At 41.0% G+C, this 20,634-nt stretch overlaps 2 protein-coding genes across 2 annotated transcripts in view; one reads left to right on the forward strand and one right to left on the reverse strand.

The window, feature by feature from the left end:
- Positions 1–19,323, reverse strand: part of LOC108027909 (uncharacterized) — a 31,961-nt gene extending 12,638 nt beyond the window's left edge. Inside the window, exons 1-2 of the mRNA XM_017099530.3 lie at positions 19,035–19,323; positions 7,767–8,091 (exon numbers count right to left, since the gene is read on the reverse strand). Coding sequence (XP_016955019.1) covers positions 7,767–7,853 — 87 coding nt within the window. The 5' untranslated portion in view covers positions 7,854–8,091; positions 19,035–19,323. The remainder of the gene's footprint in view (positions 1–7,766; positions 8,092–19,034) is intronic.
- On the forward strand, positions 12,662–13,225 carry LOC108027910 (uncharacterized). The gene is made up of 2 exons (XM_017099532.3): positions 12,662–12,868; positions 12,937–13,225. The coding sequence occupies exons 1-2, from the start codon at positions 12,674–12,676 to the stop codon at positions 13,159–13,161; spliced, it is 420 nt and encodes a 139-aa protein (XP_016955021.1). The 5' UTR covers positions 12,662–12,673; the 3' UTR covers positions 13,162–13,225.
- Positions 19,324–20,634: the final 1,311 nt, after the last annotated feature.

Raw genomic sequence — 20,634 nt, forward strand, 5'->3', positions numbered from 1 at the left:
CCGAGAGCGGAAGAAGGGTCAAGCTGTTGCTGAAAAGTATATTAAGTCAATTATTATTGACTGCTCTCCTTATTCTGGGCTTTAAGTTAATTTTATGGGCCGAAATATAAAATGTGGGTTTTGAAGAAAGGCTTCAATAAGACTAAGCTTCAAATTTAGGAATCTATTACTAATTATCAGGTTAAACTGAATTAAATATTTAACTCAATCAATTTTGTAAAAAAATTTGCTTAAAAAGACAGATAGTCAGCCTTAAATTAAAGAATGAATAATTCATTAAATACATTTGCTATTGATTGCTCTCTATTAAGAATTGATTTAATTAATTCAACATAGTTAAGAAATATGGAAACAAATTTTATTTGTATTAAAAACTGCATATACAATGTTTTAATTCAGAAAGTATAAGTGCATATAAATAAAATCCTTATTTAAGAGAATTATAAATCCGTAGCAGAATGGAAAACAGTCATATCTATAAAAGGTTAATTTTGATTAATTTAAGACTGCTATTTTCCCATTCCCTCCCTATTTTTAATTAAATTTGTTTTGGTTCTACCATCTCCGCCAAGATAAGTCCACCGTCAGTTGGTAAGCTTAATTTTCCGGGTGATTCCCACGCAGAAACGAACCAATGCCACAAATCCAACGTGCACACACATGCGAGCGGCACGTTTAAATATTAATGGTTGACTTTGGCAACCTCATTTCCCATCTCCCAATCCCACTCCAAGGCCCCCAAAAATCCACGCCCCCATCTGGTCGCGCACTTCATTTAAAACGCGGCGTATGCGTAATTTTAATAATCCTCGAAAGTCTGAAACGCCCCCGGCAAATGCAAAGTGAATTCTGCGGCTTGACTCAATTTGGGCCGACAGCTGTGCGATGAGGAACTCTGAGAGGAGGCTGGAGGATTTACAGCTTTATGAAATATATGCATGATTAGTCATATTGATGGCATCGGCCTGACAATGCCACACAGGCGGGGCACAAAAGGGGGCGGCGGAGTGGAGCAGGGCGGGGCACTTAGCCAAATTGCTTATTGAATGTGCTGCGAGGAGGGGCATCCCCCCACCGAGAAAGTTTTCCTCAAAAAACCGGGCGGGCCTGGGGGCGGGATCATGGTTTTGTAATCATTCCTCCTAGCCCCGATTTTGCCTAGCCAAAACTTTTCCACCCATCAGCTGTTGCTGCCCCCTCTCGGTGGCAAATTTATTGGATTCATTGTTTTTGCAACCCGGCTTTGTTTGCCCGCTTGCTTGTGATATTGACAGGAACAGGGCAGAGTCAGTCGATGCGGAATGTGGGTTCATTTCAAGCAAAAACATCGAATTTGGCCTTTTCATGCAGAAAGGTTTTCTAAAAGGGTTGGGTGAAGATTACGCAAGGAAAACATGTAATGCACTTGGCAGAGAAGGCTTAAACAAACCGGAAGTAAATAAATAAATGATTATACTGACTTTAAACTTACTAAAAAATATTATACAAATTATTTTATTATGATATTATTCTTTCAAATATTTAATATGACCTTAAAAAAAATAAAAGATCCATAAAAAATGTTCATTTTTTAATGTTACTTTAAACTACAATCGAACACTGATATTTTTACTGTTTGTTTCTTTGAAATCTTATTTAAAAAAGTTTAATTAACCATATAATCTAAATATTTATTATAAGCACACATCTTTATTTTAACCTCCCCATTTCGCCCCATTTTTTAGTACGTTGGTACCTACAACCTAAACGACCGCAATCAAGATCCATACAATGTTTCATTAAATACTTTGGCAAGACACAGCTCATTGGGGAGCCCACAAAATCCTGTCTCGGTTGCTGCCTAATTATTTGGGGTTTTTTCACCTGTCCGCCAAGAACGGAGACTCCCATAAAACACTACCGAGTGGGGCACTGGTATAAGCTCATAAAAGCCACACGCATAAATTTTATATGACGCTCAAATCTCGGCAGATATAAAGAGACAAAGCAGGGCTTCTGGGGGGAGGAGGATGGATCTGGGGTTTCGGCCCCGTCCGAATGGCATTGCAAAAAGTTCATGCAGCTCATGCAAATCCCAAACGTAAACGCCTGTCGTCTTCGTCCTGCGGCAAAGGTCCTTGGGCTGGCATGAAAAGGGACAGCCGAGGGCAGTGCTAAACCAGAGTCAAGTCCCAGTGCAAAAACAAAAAATAATACAAATGGGAGAAAAACCGGGTCGCATTTCTGAAATTACCTGACCACATACACAGCGAAAATTCATTCATATAAGGCTGGGGATACTGTATACATATTCAATCCCCCCGGCGCACTTGGCGCTCCATTTGGTCAGTAATGAGAGCAGTGCCTTCTGATGGATAAAAAGTGTGCTATAAGGAATGTGCCGCCACATGATGTGGCGTGCGGAATAATAACAAGTTGTGGTGGTGTGTTTAGGGAAGATCCCCCCATTCCATATGAGTATGCATATTCATGCGGAACTGGACTTTCGGTGTTGTTCTTCTGCTGGCAACCACTTTGAACTACTTTCGCGTCGTCAGTTGAGGCGGAAAATTGAAAAGCATCTGCTACGAGTATAATGCAACAAAAGCAAACGGAAGCAAGAAATGCACGCGTTCTACGTGCCACAAGCCATATGTGGTTTCACTGAAAAAGAACCTAAGAGTGAATCTTAAGATAACATTCAATTTACATTGACAAAAGTCATAAAAAGTTAAGGGAAAAGAGTTTTCTGCAATGTAGTTTTGATATATAATATATGTGCCTAAAAGTATGCAACAATAAACAAAAAATCAAAGCCAAAAATCAGTGAGTAATCTTAAGAAAACTTCTTTATATATATCACTGCATACTTATGAGCACCCTGTATTTATAATCCCGAACTTATTAACTACTTAAGCATTTTTCTCAGTGCACATACATATGTGCTGTGGCTGCCGTAAGAAAACAAAACTGCACTCCCGCTCTCGTTGGCCAAATGTGTAAATCAGCAAAAACGCAAATGCCACAACGCCAAGAACAAGACAAAGAAAGCCCGCGGGGAGATGATGAAGTCAGATGGGTGGAGTGGGCGTGGGTGATACTTTCCACAGGGCGGTTGGGCGACAGGGGAAAGAAGGAAACTAACAAACAAAAGAAAGCGACGACGACAAGTAAGACTAAATCTAGACAAAGTGAAAGCGGAAATTAAAATTGCAATACAAAAAGGAGGTACCAGCAAAGACAAAGCCAGACAGCGTTGGTAATGAAGAGTGAGTGTATGGGCGTTGGAATATGTAAAACAGTGTTTTTATAGTGTTTAGAATGCATTTTCCCAGGGCTATGGAATGACAATGTCCAGTGTTTTTAAAACTAACTCTTCACAAATTAAGAATACATAAAAGACATCACACAAAGCTGGATAATAAAAAATACAACAGTTTTGGTGCTGAGAAGTATGCAACGAAATATTTTAAGTCGTAATATTCGGTTGCTGCATACTTTTAGGCTTCCCCTTGCGTTATGCTCGTAACATTTTAAAAGGCCATTTCAAATGTGGGTATAAGTTTGTATAATAGCTTTCCGAATTACATTAGAAAACACCATTTAGCTTTTATGCTTGGACATTACAATGATATTTTCCATTTTCCCACGTACAATGTGTTTCTGCTAGCAGAATTAGAAACGAGTGGCTCTAGCTAAGATAATGGTCGTTTCCTTTTTCATTTCGCACAAAACAGCAGATGTACTCCTTTTGGCCAATAAATATTACGCATCATTTGCAACACGAGCTGCAAAAACTTTGATAACGCGCTGTTGCTAATGCGCTTTCCACATCCACATCTGTTGATGTCCAGCAAGTGCCACGCCCACAGGGAACAATTACCAGTATACCGGGGCAAAACCAACAGAGTGCAGTGCCAAAACGCATTAGCCAGCGGACCAACAAGTTGAACTGTGGAATAATTGCAATCGAACTGGTGGGGGGTCCAGGGAGGGGTCTTCGGGCAATCGCAGGAAGCAGCCAACTAGCCAACTGTCCATTCAACAGTCGACCTTTGACCCAACCCCCACTTCCTCCTGTCGCCTGCATCAACTTGCACCGCCCATTTCGGCCAAACAAAGGTTCGTTACAGTGTATGAATGTCGGACATCGTTTTCGAATCGGCTTACAGAGAAAAAAATTCAATGTTTTTTAGAACGTTTTTTAAGAAACATGTAAAAAGTAAACTGGTTTTTATTTTCATTTTTCTCTATATATACAAAATCTGTAGATACAAAAATTTTAATATTTTAAGACAAAAGTTTATTCCTATATAACATATGTGATCCCAAATGTGGGGCTCAAGAAGTTCAGACTTTGAACACTAAAAAATACATTAGGTGATTTGAACCCCCGTTTTGTTTGATTTTGAAAAATATAAACATAAAAAGATGAATGGAATTTCATAACTTTATTTTAAGCCCCTATATAAGGTTTTTCCCTCTGTGTAGTACAGCTCGTCAGGAACTTGCAACGGGGGGCGGCAGCAAAAACATCACAATGCCGCAGATGTGCAACACACACGGCCAATATCGAATGGACCCTTGTGAGCGGCGTGGGGGATATGGGGCTTATGAGGGATGTGTGGTGGACCCGGCGGCGCTGGTGTGAGCCACAAAGCCCCATTCGGCCAGCAGCAACAATAAAAGAGGAGAAGTGTCTAGAACAACCATCGAATCGCAGCTGCGGGAAAGTGACGGTAATGAGAGCTCCTAACCCCCGATTCCCTGGTACCCTGACCCCCCTGAGTTCGACTCCCGATGCCGCAGAAAGCAATTTGGAATGGACTGCCTGCCTCTGGTTAGATCACATGCAGTTCCCTTGAAGTTTTCCAATTGAAGGTCAGCATGGAAGAGGGATCAAGTTATATTGTATTTTCCCAACTTATAAAATAATAAACAAATGATAAAGCTCTTCAATTTCCTATTTTTACCAACTCATTAAAAATATTTTGTTATATCATTAGATAATTAAAATATTCAAAAACCAAAATTAACTCAAAAATAAACGATTTTCAAGAATACTCTTTAAGGATGTTAGCAAACTGAAGCCTTAAGTATACATATTTAAAAACTGGACCAGTTGTGTACGAGATGTTAAGCATTAATATTTAAAGACGGGCATTAAATTTCTTTCCTTTTTATCTGCCATTAAACATAGCATTTCCAGGCAGACTCCCATCTAGGCGGACATTGCATCGGCCATTCGGGTCATTTGAGTAAGTGATAACAAAAACTTGTAATCCGCAAAATCGATAAGATGCCAGCCCAGAACGAGGCGGACTTTTATTTGCTCCTTGACGAGGAGTGGGCTCACAGTGGTCTCAATGGCCGGCGATTACGACGATGGGATTCGCGTGGAGATGGGCTAGGGATAGGGATGGGGATAGGGATTGGGTGGTCCAAATGGCCGGAGTGTGTGCTGAGCTGCTCGGTTTACATTATCAATCAAGCCGCCTGACAATCGACGGATACCTTTTGGCCATATTGAGAGTGACACAAGGCGGGTGAGTCCTGTGTGCCAGGACCTTGAACACGATCCTTTGTTTAGGCAGGCCTTTTTATTGCGCAACTTCCTGGGGCAGCCCCCCATTTATTCGGCCTTCAAGCACACACTCACTCTCTCGGGCCGGAGAGACAAATGTTCGCCGCTAAAGTTAAGTACAAGTTTTCAGTTTTTATTGAGGTCCTGTGGTTCCGGGCCGCAAAAGCCAAGAGCCAAACAGACAAGCCAGCCAGCCAGCCAGCCCAATGACAGGGTTTCGACTAAATGTCTACACAAACATGCCATACATTATTCCAAAATAAATGAAGACATATTGGCGGCTGTTGAGTGTGGGAGTGCTCTTTAATGAAAATTGGTTGTAGTTCTTTTTTGGCACGCACTTTTCCGCCCCGCCTCGCTGCTCCATGGAAAACTGCAGTCCAAGCCCGAAATTATTATTTCCACTTTAGTCCAAGACGAGGAGCCATTTTTCTTCAACGAAAAAAGGGGGGACCATGAAGTCTTTTCTCATCAGCGCCAGTCAGTCTTTCCTTTCGTCGAGTGTTTTTTTAAGGAAAACCATGCTGACACGCTGAGAAAAATATTACAGGCAATATTTTGAATAACCGAAATTGAAATAAAATTTAAATAAAGTTTTCAGGACTAGGAAATATCAAATAAACATTTTTAATGGGCTTAAAAATACAATTTATAAAAATGTAATTTTTAAACTCTGTACTTAGACAAGACTATTCCTTTCATCTATTAAATTTATTTTTTTGAAATCTAATGAAACGAAAAACTGCGCTTTTCAAAAACAACATTTTTCAACTTATTTAACTTAATATAATTTTTCCTTTCTAATAGACTATCTTATTTTATTTGACAAAAAAGTGATAAGGGCATGAATATTTTTTCCCAGTGCAAAGGGTGTAATTTGAAGTGGGCGTGGCTCTGTGCGTGCCCTGTGAAAGGAGAGCTGCCTGGTATAAAAGTGCTTCATTACTTTGCGCAACAGCTCGCGAGAATATAATGAATGGCAATAAACGTGTTTCACATTTTCCTTTTCACAGCCACTCCGCCCGCTTTTCCCCCGTTTTTTACACAAACATTTTTCATTTTGCCGCTAGACAACTTTTGTGCATGGTCAAGAGAGAGCCACGTTGGCCTTTCTCCCCCTTTCACCTAATGCAATCCTTTCAATAATTTCCATCAGCTGTAAATGCTGCGTGGGTGGTCTGCTTTTAACAAACTTCCTTCACATGCACGCCATAAACTTGTTTTCCACTCAATCTTGTTATTATTATTCTGGACCGGATGCTGTCCCGAGTGCTGCACTGCGAGAAATCGCCGATAACTTGGCCCTAATTGAAGGCCACATCAATTAGTCGATTTTCCCGCGATGCGGGGCCAGCTTAAGGTGGCTTTGCTTCGTCGCAATTTTCCGGGGGTTTAAGCTGTGCAGTTCGAATTGGGATTCATTAGTGCTTGTCTTTAGTTGCCGAAAGGCAACTCGGCTCCTCTGACAAAGGTCACATGGCAAACTCTTGGAAACTGCAAGTGCAAACGAATTCTTGGGAAAAACGAATGCAATTTGCCAATCGTTTGAGGTTTGCAAGTTTGGGAACAAGCTAAATTGGTTTGCGTTTTTTCTCAGCCTTTGCTTGAATTTATCTTTTCAAATGCAATCAAGCGTTTTAGCTTTGACTGCGGAAGGCAAAGTTATTGATGCCATCAGAAAAGATAGCTAGGTCTTTGAAAATAAACGGACATATGCCTGCAGCTGAGACATTTTAACTGATTTTGAGATTACAAAATTGATAGAGGTTTAAATAACGATAAAGACGCAACATATACCATTATTTAGTGAGAAATTTTTGAATATTTAGCACAAAGTTTGCTTCATAATTTTTTAATTATTGTTATAGAAATTATAAAATTGTTTTTATAGTCTTAAAAAAATATAGTTTGTATTAAAAAAGTCATTATATCATATATAGAATTATTTAGTGTGAAATGTTTTCATATTTAATACAATGCTTACTTGGCAGCTTAATTACGATTCTAGAAGTTTTAAAATTCTGCTTATGGGCCTTACATAAATAACTCTCCTTGAAATATCTATAATTTCTTATAAGACCTGCTAAAATATTTGTTCATAAAAAAAACCTATCTTATCTATTTCTGAAGGTGCATTTTTATGGAATTATTTTTAATTTTAGTTAGGTATTTAATGAATGTTTTAGTGAACCCATGGACTCACCGTGTTCAGGTTGGTGATCTTGTCCAGCTCCACGGCCGTGCTGCCGCGATGGTGGTGCAGGTGGTGCAGATGGTGAGTTGTCAACATGTTGTCCGTTGTTGTTGCTCTTGTTGTCGCTGCTGTTGTTGCTGCTGCTGCTGCTTCTGATGCCGCATTCAAATTCAATCGAACATGGCTCACGGGTCACAGATACTCGCTATTTGTCCTCGCAATCGCGGCAAGCCATTAAGACGGCCGCTCAACGCGCAAATTGCAAATTGGCAAATGCAGATGGATGCACTTAGCTTCGCTTATTTCCAATCGCATCACCTGGATTGCTGACCACCTGCGGAAGCGGAACCAATAACAAAGAGTGAGGTTGAGTGATTGAGAGGTATGGAGATCAAATTGCATATATGCAAAATCACGCGACACCAGAACGCGTTGGCACGCCTTTCCGGAATCGCCGGAAATGTGAAAGGTTCGAGCATTCTGCTGTGGCACCGGGTATATCCGGACCGTCACTTCACCATCGTCGCCGCAATCGATTCAATCGGGGATTTTAGTTTTGCATGTTGAGTTCCTTTTGGCTTTTTTCCCCAACCCATCGATTTTTGTGGCTTCGCTTTGCGGCCCCTCAGGCAAAAAACAACAATCGCGCCGGATGCGACTGTTGGCAGCCCAATGCTCTTGGCTTTTTCGGCCTTAACACTTCATTTGGCTTTGAGTGGCGGAATTGGCTACTACGTGGCCACAGGATTGATTCCACTTAACCCCTGCCCTCCGCACAAATAAACAAGCAGCCAACAAAGGTCGAGCCCTAGTCAGGCGAAATGAAATTAAATTCAACTCTTGGTGCAGCAGAAATATGCAAGACAACAGCAGCTAGATCAACGCAGGGGGTGGCTAGAGAAGTTCGGAAGTCATAAACATTATTCGCTTTAATTGTACTATAAAATGTATATTTTTTTAATAATTTAAAGAATAATAATTTTAAGAACAAATCAACTCTATAGAAGCAATAGTTGGTAAAAGCAGGGTAAGCAGGCCCTTTGTTGATGTGAATTTTCAATTGATTAAGAAATAATAGCTTTATTTATACATATATTATAAATAATGCAGACTACTAAGGTTCTGGCATTCCAATATTATTATTATTTAACATTAAAAAAATATATCTCATAAAATTGCATTTTCCCTTTCATATATAGTTTAATTTCCTGGTAAAATAGTAGCTTCTTTCTTCTCTGGCAACCTCCGCCGCCATTCTGACCTTTGCCGGCACATCTTCTCCATAAAACGATGAAATTACATTAAAAGGAAAACAACTGAGCATAACTGAGCCAGCTGCATCAGCTGAAAGGTCTGAAAACCAGCGCAGGAAAGCAAGGCAAACAAGTAATGTAGGCTAAGACCCAAGGTAAATTGTTTGCGATGGCGAGGAGGTGGGCGGCCGAGCTGCGTGGAGGTGCAGGATGTCTGCCTGCAGTCCGTGTTTGATTTGTGCCAGTCAAGTCGCTCAATTTACCAACACAAACAGCTTTCAACAGGCCCTGGGCCATAGTTTTGAATAAATTTCAGGGGCTATCATGAGAGAGGGCATGAAAAGAGTGCAGCTGAGCCATCATTTAATTAGTTTTCATTAATTCCAATACATATTTCTCACGGTTCAATGCTTTTAAATCATCTTACTTATGGTGAATAAATATAAGATTTACCAAATACAGGTCTTAAACTATTTAAAATACCCCCAAATGTCTAACATAAGTATGCATAAAATCTTTAATAAATAGGAATAAATCCTGCTTTATCAATTCCATTTATTTATTAATTTCCCACTCTTCTCAGCCAGTTTTAAATCTTTTTGACCATTTAACTCGGCCTGCCAGGATAATTTTAGAGCGGAAACGAAATTAATTTCCTGTTGGAGAATTAAATGTTCACTCTTTATGGCCAGAAAGCGGGGCTTTGGCCACCTGCCGGGCCAACTAAATGCGAATCCTCATTTGTGCCTGGCCCGCCGTAAATGCAACTGATAAGGCGGTTAGTGTGTGTCTGTGGGCTTAGAGTCACACACTTTTCCCGGAAGGATCCGCATTGTTTGCCATCGAGCGTGGGCCTCCGTGCTCCGAGCTCCGTGCTCGGCATGGAAATGGGGATGGAAAAGCGCCTCATTAAGTCACGGCGCGTTGGAAAATATGCCGCGAACGGATTAAGTGACGATGCTGGCGACAAAATGGCGCGCCGCCTCTTAAAGGATTTCAGCTCATCCTCGTCTTGTCCTCGTTGCCATTTCCATTTCCATTTGCACTCCTGTTGCTGCCGCGCTAAGTGTAATTAAAAACTTAAATGGCGAAAGGAATTAAAACGCGTTGCCTTTTGCATTTATGAAACATTAAGGCGCATCTGCAGATGCAGATCGAGCTCTGTTTAATTGTCTGTGGCTCGACTTAAATCAATTTAGCCTGTGCCACTGTGTCGTATACGCAATGAGAAGCCTACGACTGCCAGGCAGTTGTTACTCGTCTGTGGGCTATGCCTAACAACAGAATGCCATAATCATCTGAAATAAAAGCATTCTGCGAGTGCATGTTCCCTCTTTCGGCTGGCATGTGAGTGGGAATTAGCCCTCAGTCTCGACACTCTGCCAGACATGGCAGAAACTCATTAGCTTTATTACACAGACACATTCCCAGGATGAAAGTGGGTGGGCGGAACGGGCCGGAGCCACCGCATTCGTATTAACTATTCATGTCGGCACACAGGCTCAGGCTTTCCGGCACCCACACACTCCCTCTGCGCGCCGCCAGAGAGACATTTGAATAATTTTGACAAATGCGTGATTAATTCAAACATTTTGGCAACTAAGGCTGTTGTTTTTCATGTGAGTATGACGGAAATTAGCACTTCATAAGCGTATCATTTGCGCTGAGCTTGTAATATCTTTAAGTACTTGAGGGAAGGTGACTGTTAGGCCCGTCTGTTGCAAAATAAGCTATGAACTTAAATAAAAAAATACGAAATCTGAGACTTTTTTATACCACAAATAAAATCCTTAAATATTCCATCGTAGCTTATAAATTCCTTATAAGTCTCAGGACTTTTCCTCGTGTGCCCAACGACAGTTAACCTTTCGCAAGCAGCCAAGCTCCATTCAAGCCCTCACAATGACTGCCTGATTGGGGCTTGGGCGATTAAAGACCCTGACAAAGTGAAATTTATGGCACTCGGCCCACTTAAAGCTAAACGTCGGGGGCTCCTTGCTCTCGCCCTGTGCATAAGGCCACCGAGAAAATATGAAACAGAAATCAGGCAGCGGCAGAGGCAGAGGCAGCAACAATGAGCGGCCAGGACTAGAAAAGTGCACACAGCAAATAAAAGCGGCGATATAAAAAGAGTCGCATGCCGGAAACGGCAAACGACAGACGACAGGGGAAAGTAGCAAGGGGAAAGGGGAAACCCTAATGCCAATGCCAAACACCGGATGCGGATGTGTGACACATGGCCAGGGGGTGACCCCGATCCCCGACCCCGAACCCACTTCCCACGCCGACTGGGAACATACGCACAATGTCATTGTCGCTCGCTTTAAGTAGGCGACTTTATTAAGCCGAGGACACCGAGAAGCGCCTCCAAAGTGGCCAAATGGCACACCATTTTCGAATGACAAACGTGGGTACCATGGAACTAGAAGCATACAAATATATGCAGATATCTATAGTAAAGAGATTAAAGCGAAGGAGTCAGAGTAAGCTCTGGTGACCAAATTTCCACTAAAATTGAAAGCTTGGAGTAAGGTAAATTATAAGATAATTTAGCATATGATTTGAAACTAACTTAGGCTTTGAAAAATCTGTTTCAGAAGAAAGAGAATATATATTCCAAAACACTTAAAAACTATACCTGGTCTCTCAGAAACCCCAAACATTTTGTATATTACCACGAAACCAAAGGTGTTAATAATCAAATTATACATCAATAAATAAATAATAAAATTTTTTATTCATTATCTTAGATTTCTAAAAAATATATACTTTATCGCACCCCTTTCTTGTAGCTTGGATCAAAACACTAGTATGAAAATTTATTTCTAAAAAGCTAATAGAAAATTACATTTTTTTTGTGTTTTACTATATATTTAAATAATCTTTTCAAATTATTTTGTAAATGCGCGATTGTAAATCTCGCATTAAAATCAGTTTACAGCACTGGCCTAAGTTCCAGCTCAGCCGGCAACTCCCAAGGTGGCTCTAAATTTGGGCGCTTCGCCCCAGTGAAACGCCCACTGTGCTTTTGGCCGTGTGCGAACAGAACAAGCGGCATAATAGGCCGGCAGGACACCTGGGCACGTGTGGGCTGTTGTTTTGACTGGCCTTGTTCCGACCCACCTGGCATAAAATTAAGCCACGACGGCGACGACGCTTCTGAGGCTCGGTTTAGGCAAAGGTCGTCTATGGCACGGCCACAATTTGTTGCTTTTTGATATTTACTCAGATGCGGCGCTTGTGAAATGAAAAGCGCGCAGTCGAGTCGGGGCATAAATCAAAGGCACAAGGCGGTGGAAAACCCATGGAGGAAAAGCCGCGGCGGAAAAGGGAAGCGCGGCGGCCACAATGGCAGCGTTCAGGTGCAGAGAGTGCGACTTAAACTGGTTATTTATGGCAGGTCCGTGGGCGAAGAGTTGAGACTGGGTTTTCCAGAGCAGCAGGGTTTCCCTGATGCAAAAAAGCAAAAAGTTCCAATGCTAAATGATAGTTTTTTAATGAGAAAAGTTTTATAAATTCGTTCAAAATTATAAATCCTTTTAAAACACCTAAAAATATGCAATGTTTTTTGCTCTAGCTCCCTATTATTCCCAACTAGTTCTGGTCACCTTCTCAGCTATCCCCCGTGGCATAATCGAGTAAGGGCAAGAAATTAATTGAAGCATGGATAGGAAGAACAAGGACCTGTGGTCCTTTGGCCGCAGTGACAGCGACAGCGATAAATCCTCCGGAAACGAGACTCCCTTCTTGACCAGATCCTCGAGCAGCTCCAGCGACAACAGCAGCAGCGACAGTTCCGACGAAAAGGCGCAGTCCAGCGAAACGGAGAACCTCCCCCTGCCCGGAGGCAGCTATGATGTGAGTACGGACTTTCCCAATTAGGATTTTGATTAATCAAGCCGCCTTTCCACCCACCCGAAAAACAGATTATAACCAAGAGCAACATGCAGCAGTTTGTGCAGAAAATCGACGGGAATTCCTCGCTGGACGATCAGGGCTGCGATTTGATGGCCACAATCGCCGACTCCTTCGCTGATGACGTCTCCATGCGCATTGTCAAGTTGGCCCAGTACCGCAAGAGCCGGGTGGGCCTACTGGACCTGAAGTTCGTCCTCAAGAGAGAATACAACATGGAGTTCCCCAACGAATAAATTAGAAATAAGTCATGTTATATCATTGATTTTGAGTGGAATAAAAACTACCTATAACTTTAAAGACCTTTTTAATTTTGTTTAAGAAATCTGTTGTAATATTTTTGTTCATGATTAAAATTAAATCTGTTGAGCAATGCCAAAAAATGTGGAGCACTTTCGTTATATATATCATATCACTTCTTGAAGTAATTATCAGAGGCAAGAAAAAACCTTTTACTATAGAAAAAACCATTGAATTGCTGGATTAATTAAACTGAGAAGTAAGCCAAAATATTACATAGTGAACTTTCAATAAAAATCATTTTTGGTTCAAAGTAAACGAACGTAAACCCCATCAAAGAACCCATTCAGGTATTGATTGAAAAGGGTGTTGCACCTGACGAAAACCGGCAAACCGGATCATGATTAAGCAATTAATAAATTCAATGGCCGCCTTCGAGGGCCGACCCGCATTCAATAGCCCTACAAGCGGTCATCATGGTCTTGGCCACACTTGGCCGGGTCCTTGACTCTCGCCTTTCAGCCGGGAATTACTCGACATAAAGTTAAAGTGCCATAAAAATGCCAGGGCACATAATGCCGCACTCACACAGTGGCCGCAAAACACTCACATGCTCCCATTTACACACATGAACAAGCACTGGGTTCCCTTTCAGATCCTTTGCTTAAAAAATAAAAAAGGAGGCAGAAAACTAAGGCGGAAATTTGGAACGTATTTTTTCCTCATTCGCCTGCCGCCTGAAGAATAAAGAATACTTTTTCGCTGGCCATGGCCAGGGGCACATTGTGGCGACGGAAAAAGGCATAATTCCCAGGCTTTTCTCTCTGGCTCTTAAACAAACTGGCATTTATGTATTCAGCAGATATCTGTATTTATTTAAATAATAGCCATGAGACTTCTTGCTTAATCTAAGGCATACTCCCATATTTTTGACCATTTATTATGCGCCGCTGAATTGAATATATTTGGGTATTCAACAAATAAAATCGAATGGCGGGAATATTTATTTTGTGCGTAAGCTCCGCATATCAATCTATATGATTGAAACTAAACATTTAGGCGAATGTATTTTCTCTCAAATAAAATGGTGTTTATAAACTAACGTTGTTATTATCATTTCATCAAGATAATTTAATAAACTTTTAAGTTTTTGTAGATGAGCAATATTTTATTTTGCCTTACTTTATATTATTTTGCAAGCAAACTACGTAGTCAAAATGAAATACTTAATTGGGAATGCAAATAAACTAACGAAAGACTTAATACGCATATAAACAAAAGCTGCTGATTTATAGCAGATATTATTTATGTGTGTATTTATGCTTATAGATGTTAAAGATATTTAATATATATTAAATAAACCAGCTTAACGTTTGCTAATGGATTGCATTGAAAATGCGAGGTGAAAGGTTCTTGCACTTAATTATAAGCGTTTCATTCCTAGAGTAATCACTTTTCAATGTTTCTAAATTAAATTAAATATATCTTTGCAATCTAAGCCCCTAACTTTTGATTTTCAGGAGAATTCCCCACTCGCTAACAGCCAGATATTGAAAACCTTTCATTATATCTATATAGTGTATACTTATAAATCAAATTAAATATATCTATACAATCTATACCCCAACCTTTGATTTTTCCGTGAATTCCCCTCTCGCTAACAGCCAGAAATGGGAAATCTTTCATTACATTTGGAGCCGCCCTCGGGGCAGCCGCAAGCGCTGGCAATCATAATCCAGGACGACACATCGGGGCGCATTTAAACTGATTTCATATTGGATCAGTGAGTGTCTGAGTGTGTGGGTGAGTGTGGCGGGTGTATTTGTGCCACCAATACCACCGCAGAATGGCAGGAAATTCGTTGGCCCTGTGTCTTGGCACGCACGCAGGAGAACCCAAGTCTCGAGGACTTCGGGCAGGCGAAATTATAATGAATTTGTCGTGCATACTACATAGTACATATATTCCCCGATGCGTGACTTTCTCCTACTCCCCCCTGCCAAAAAAAAGCAGACACAATGTGCCACGCCCACTCCATTGGGGGGCGATTTGGCTTGGTTCCGAGGAGATAAGCAGCTAAGTGACTTTGTCCCGACATCATGGCCCGTGGGCTGTTGACGGTTTGGAAGTCGTGTGCCTGAAATAAATGCGATTTCTCGATGGTGTTGCCGATGCCGAGTTGTTTGTTGGTACCTACAAATTGAATTAAACTGAAATCAGTCGCCGCTGGTCGTAATAAATTAATGAAAACGCAGCCAGGCGTTGGAATAAAATATGAGGTAGCCAAATTGAGTTATCGACATAAATCACAAAATCAGGCAGTCTGGCCAAACTTGTAAATTAATTTGAATTTAACGTGGATAATGGGTAAATAGCTGCCGCAGCCTTTGCAGCTTAAAAGTTCCGACTTTTAGAGCACAAATTCTGTTTTAATTAAATTCAAGTGTGGCACGGACGACCTTTTCTGCATGTCAAACGCGCGCAAAGAAAACTTCCGCCTTTCCCTCGCCTTTGAGCGAGTCATTTTCAAAGAAATTCGCAAGTTATTCGGGGTAAGTTTTTCGGGGGGCTGCAAACTTGCTTGACTTGAGTGATATGTTACCAAAGAGTTGTCGCCGGGCCTGGCCAAAAAATGTTCCCCTCTGCTTGCGGGCCAAGGTCAATGGGTGGCCGCAATCCGAAGACGAGTTTTTGGCTCAGGATCGGGTCAGACCAGAAAAAAGGAGCAATCAATGCCAGTTGATTAACATTTGTGGAGTTGCCCAGACTCACTGGCCGATGAATCACGTTAATGAACTAAGTGAATTGGAAAAGTTTTCAACTTTTAGGATGCGAGTATTCGACGTTATCCTTGACGGTTTGACTTTCCAAAGGAAAATACTTGGGCTTTAACTTTAATGTTACCAAGTTATATTTGTCTTGAGTTTAATATGATGGAGTTCATTTCTCTTAAATTAATAATAATGGAGTAATTAACCCATCATATTTAAATATTTAAAGTGACTGAAAAACTGATTTAAAAGTTAATATGAAAGGTACTTTTAAAAGGTTCTTAGCTCCATTTACGACTTCAGTATCCCCTTTTGATATTCACCATAAAAAGAAGCTTAGGCTGACATGTTTTAGCTCCTTTCATAAGTTTGTCACGTTCAATTTCCACTGCAACACCTTCGATGAGCAGTATTTAGTTTAATGTATTGCCATAAATTTAATGCATTCCAAAATTACAGCTTAAATCAAAATCCAGCTCAATGGCCGCCAATCCCAGCCAATTGCGAAATTGTGTTTAAATCTGTTTTTATGGCCTCGTTGGCAACGTCAACTTGAGGGGTAAAACATCAACATGATGCCACTTGGGTCGTAAAGAAATCTTTTGACAATTTATTTATGCGACTTATACAGGACATCGTTGCCCAGACTAACATGAATAAAATTATGATGAATACATTTTTGATGGCGGCCAAATGTGATTTGTAAATTTATTAAATCTAATTGCACTGCAACGTGCAATTGTGGCAAATTGTCATCTGTCACGGAAATTGAAGTGTTTGCGTAGCAAATCAGGGACATTCTCAAAGCGAGTGCGGCTCCTTGGCAGTAACCCCATTACCACTAAGTGCCATTGCAGGCGGGCCAAGAAAAATTACCTTACGAGGGGGGTGCAGGGCGGGGCGGACAGGTGCGCACCGTGGAGTGTTTACCCTAAGTTCCGGAGACTTATCTACACCTGTTTCGATTTATGGAGGCAATCAATCTAACCAAGCCACAGAGCTAGCTTATGAAAACAAACATTGCTGATTTACCTTTGGCCAAATACGATTGACTAAAACAAAACATTTTCAACCTAAGACTTCCGGAGTAAGGCCTTCCTAAGAATATTTGTTTTTAATGAGTCGAAGATGTAAGTATTGACACTTAAATAAATTCCAGAATAAAAAAAATTGGTAAATAAAAAGATATATTTTTTTCGGCTTATAAACTTTGAACATTTTTCTCCCTTTTATGAATACTGATTTTTTTCAACAACTTAGTTTTTATTCAAAAACGAATAAAAGAGATTTTTTCTTTTATTTCTTATACAAGCTTCTTTATGTGTTATTTTATTTCATATTATATTTTATAATTTTTAAACATCCTGAACTACAATTAAATCCAAAAAGATTGTATGGATGCAAAAGTACTTAATATAGAGTTATGCAAAAATGGTTTGAGGTTCTAATTTTCAGTTAATCCTTCACCCATTTCTGCCTCCGCTCTGGGCCCATCCCACCCATGGTACTTCACGGCTTGTGTTTGCATTTGCATTTCATTAAAACACAGGCAGGTAAACAAGTTGCCGCCCATGGCCCCCACTCACTCACTCACTCAGCTCAACCTCAGACTGAACCTGAACCCCGACCTCTGATGATGGCGCTGCGAGGATGTTGATGGCGATGACGAGCACTACGGACTACTGACTACTGACTGCGACTACGGATGATGGAGCCTCCGAACGCCGTTGCTTCAGCCCTTAGCTGCTGGCATTGAGGCCCGACTGCAGCCTCAAAGTGCACTGCAGCGGCGGGCGAGTGGATTTCAAGGCGCCCACTGACTGCACCCGGCACGTGCCACGCCCACGGGCATTACAACAAGTATACGCCCCGTGTGTTTCAATTAGTCGGCGTTACGGCCGAATAAACACGTTAAAGGTGCGTGCAAACAGGCGGCGGGGCATAGGAATGCCAGGAGATAATGACGCCATGTCCGTGGGCAAACAATAAAAGCGTAGGTCAAATTAGGCCGCCATATCAGAGGTGGTTCGGCCGGGAAGCAAACAAAAAACTGTCACTTGTCACTGCTGCGACCCTTGGTTTTTATTTTCCTTTTATTCTTCCCCGGGAGGGGGAGACGGCGGGAAACCGGGCATCTGGTCAGATAATTTTCTTTGTTTTCCGCCAAATGTTTTCATTTTTTTATCCGCTGTTTTTCCGCCTATTTTATCACGTTTCGCGTCTTTTTTATTTTTTATGTATCCCCAACCCCTGTTTACTTTTCACGCACGTTCTTTGGGGGAAGTTTGGGGAACTCAGACAGGTAGCTATATGTAAATCAAACGGGGGAAATGGCGTTGACAAACGCCGCAAAACAGTGTATGAGGGCAGGCGGGGAATGTGGCAAATCCATCGGCATGGAATCCACGTGCATCCCAAGTGCCCCCGGGGAAATTCGAGCGGCACAAGAAAGAACTTCCCTAATGCAATCCGCCCTGAATTCCGGCTTATGACAGCTCGAATGTCGAACTACGTGGCGGCTCGTTTCGCTCCTGGTGAAATTTAAATACGTCACCCGGCTGATCCGATTTGAATTTACATAATTTGCATTTACTTAGGAGTCGCAGGCTTTCTTTGGATTGTTTCAAGGGCTGACCTAGTATTTTTACTCTATTTCACTTTTTAATTTCATTTAATCTAATTGATTGGGTTATGGAAATCAATAGGGTTTTATATTTTGGTATTTAAATACAGTTTTCGGGATTGGTTTTTTCATAGCAATAAATTGATGTTGAAAATAAATATGTATTGTAAATTAAGACAATTGATAAAACCAATATAAACCATTCAATTAAGGTACATTTTAAGACCTATCTGCTAGGCCTAAGCCTTTTTAATTTTTAATTAAATAAATTCAAATTAAAAATCCTATAAAAATAGTTTTAAAGCTTTTTACATCACAAAAAATCATATGAGGTGCATATGCGTTACTTTTTCAATATATTTAGGATTCTGTATATCACTTTGACTACATTTTCCACACACAAAATGCCGACTCCATAATAAATAACAACTCATTTACATTTTGTTAAACTCTTTTGTGTTGCAATTAGGCTTACATCGAAGTTCCTTCCCAGCTATTTGTGGGCTGTTCACATGCTGATCGAACAGTACCGATTGCCCAGTCAATCAATTATTGACACATTATCTGCCGCTCGGCTCACGCACTACAGCCGCAGCACCGACCACTGACCATTATTGACTCAATACCCAATGCAGGCGCAGTGGCACGGACCGTATCGCGTATACGCCATGTGGCTCAAACCGAAAACCGAACGACGCAACTCGCAACTCGCAACTTGCCACTTGACATGCGCACGTCTTGTTGGCCGCGTGCTCTCGCCTCGACGTCTGTTGTGGGACTGAAAGCCAGAAAAGTTGTCAGAGGCTGCGGCTGTTGGCCAACTGAAGGCGCTAACATGCGCTCGCCAGCAACAGCTGCTCTGTTAACTGGATTGAGTGCTCCGCCGGCCATTCATTCATAATTGTTTTGAGTGGAATTGTGTGTTGGCCCGATGTTTATTTCTCCTCCGAGGGAGTACAGAGAAAACAAATGGGGGAAAATAATTTTATGCATATATTAGTGATTGTTTTTATGCAGTTTTAGATTGCTTTAAATCGTTACTTATTAGTATTATAAAAAAAAGCAAACAATAAATATGAAAGAATAATTAAATATTAAAATAAAAGCAAGCAAGCGAATGTTTTTTTTTCATTTTAAAATAAATTAATAACTAATTTAAATGGATATTGTATAAATAATAATACTATGATAAATATAAACATTTTCTTCAATTTCTTTAGACTTCTAATCTAGTAAAAACATTTTCTGATAAAGTGTAGACTTATATATTATAACTTTTACTTTCTAGGCTCTTACAGAATGTGGTTAATATCTTATAGATATTTTTGCACTGCCTAAATATTTATCCATCAAAATGAACACTCAAATTGGCCAATATCCGCATAAGTTATGATCATAAAACCCATTGGATTAGAAATTGGAAAGCCAAGAAAAGGCCATGCAAAGCAGGGAGTGGTAACTGATATGGTTATGTATGTATTTTTTCGCTGTGCCAGATTGTTTGGACGCTGGCAGGACGGAAAATCAATTTGGCTAAGTCGAATGCGACGCTGGGGAGCAACTGAGTTAGCGTCATTCCCGCCACGTGCCTCGCAAATGTTAATGAGCCTGCGTGCCACAGCCTTTATTTTTATTATAGCCCACTACGATTTCTATGAATACATGGCCGTACGCACTTGTATATATGCAAAAACGGAGAGAAAAGGGAAATGTTGACCTTTCCCGCGCTGTCAATGCTGCTGGCCAGAAAAGCAAAAAAGCATAACAAACAAATGCGCGTGAAATGTCAAAATCACTGTCTGCCCGGCAGTGGAAAAGTGGAAAATGGGAAAAGCAAGTGGAAACTGCGAGAGAAAGATGACGACGCATAAGCGAAAAACAAGCAAAATGCTAAGGGCGAGGCAATCAAGAAAAATTTTCTCCAACAAATGGCATGGCAAATACAAACAGCGGCAGCAACCACAGAAAATTCAAGTGGCTGCATGTGGGGTTTTCCTGGGGTTTTCCGGGCGCTTTTCATTGGAGCCGGGACACGAGCTGATGATGAGGTGGCCCATAAACACACACATGCTGCC

Source organism: Drosophila biarmipes, chromosome 2L, assembly GCF_025231255.1.
Source record: "Drosophila biarmipes strain raj3 chromosome 2L, RU_DBia_V1.1, whole genome shotgun sequence".
Classification (NCBI taxonomy): Eukaryota; Metazoa; Arthropoda; class Insecta; order Diptera; family Drosophilidae; genus Drosophila; species Drosophila biarmipes.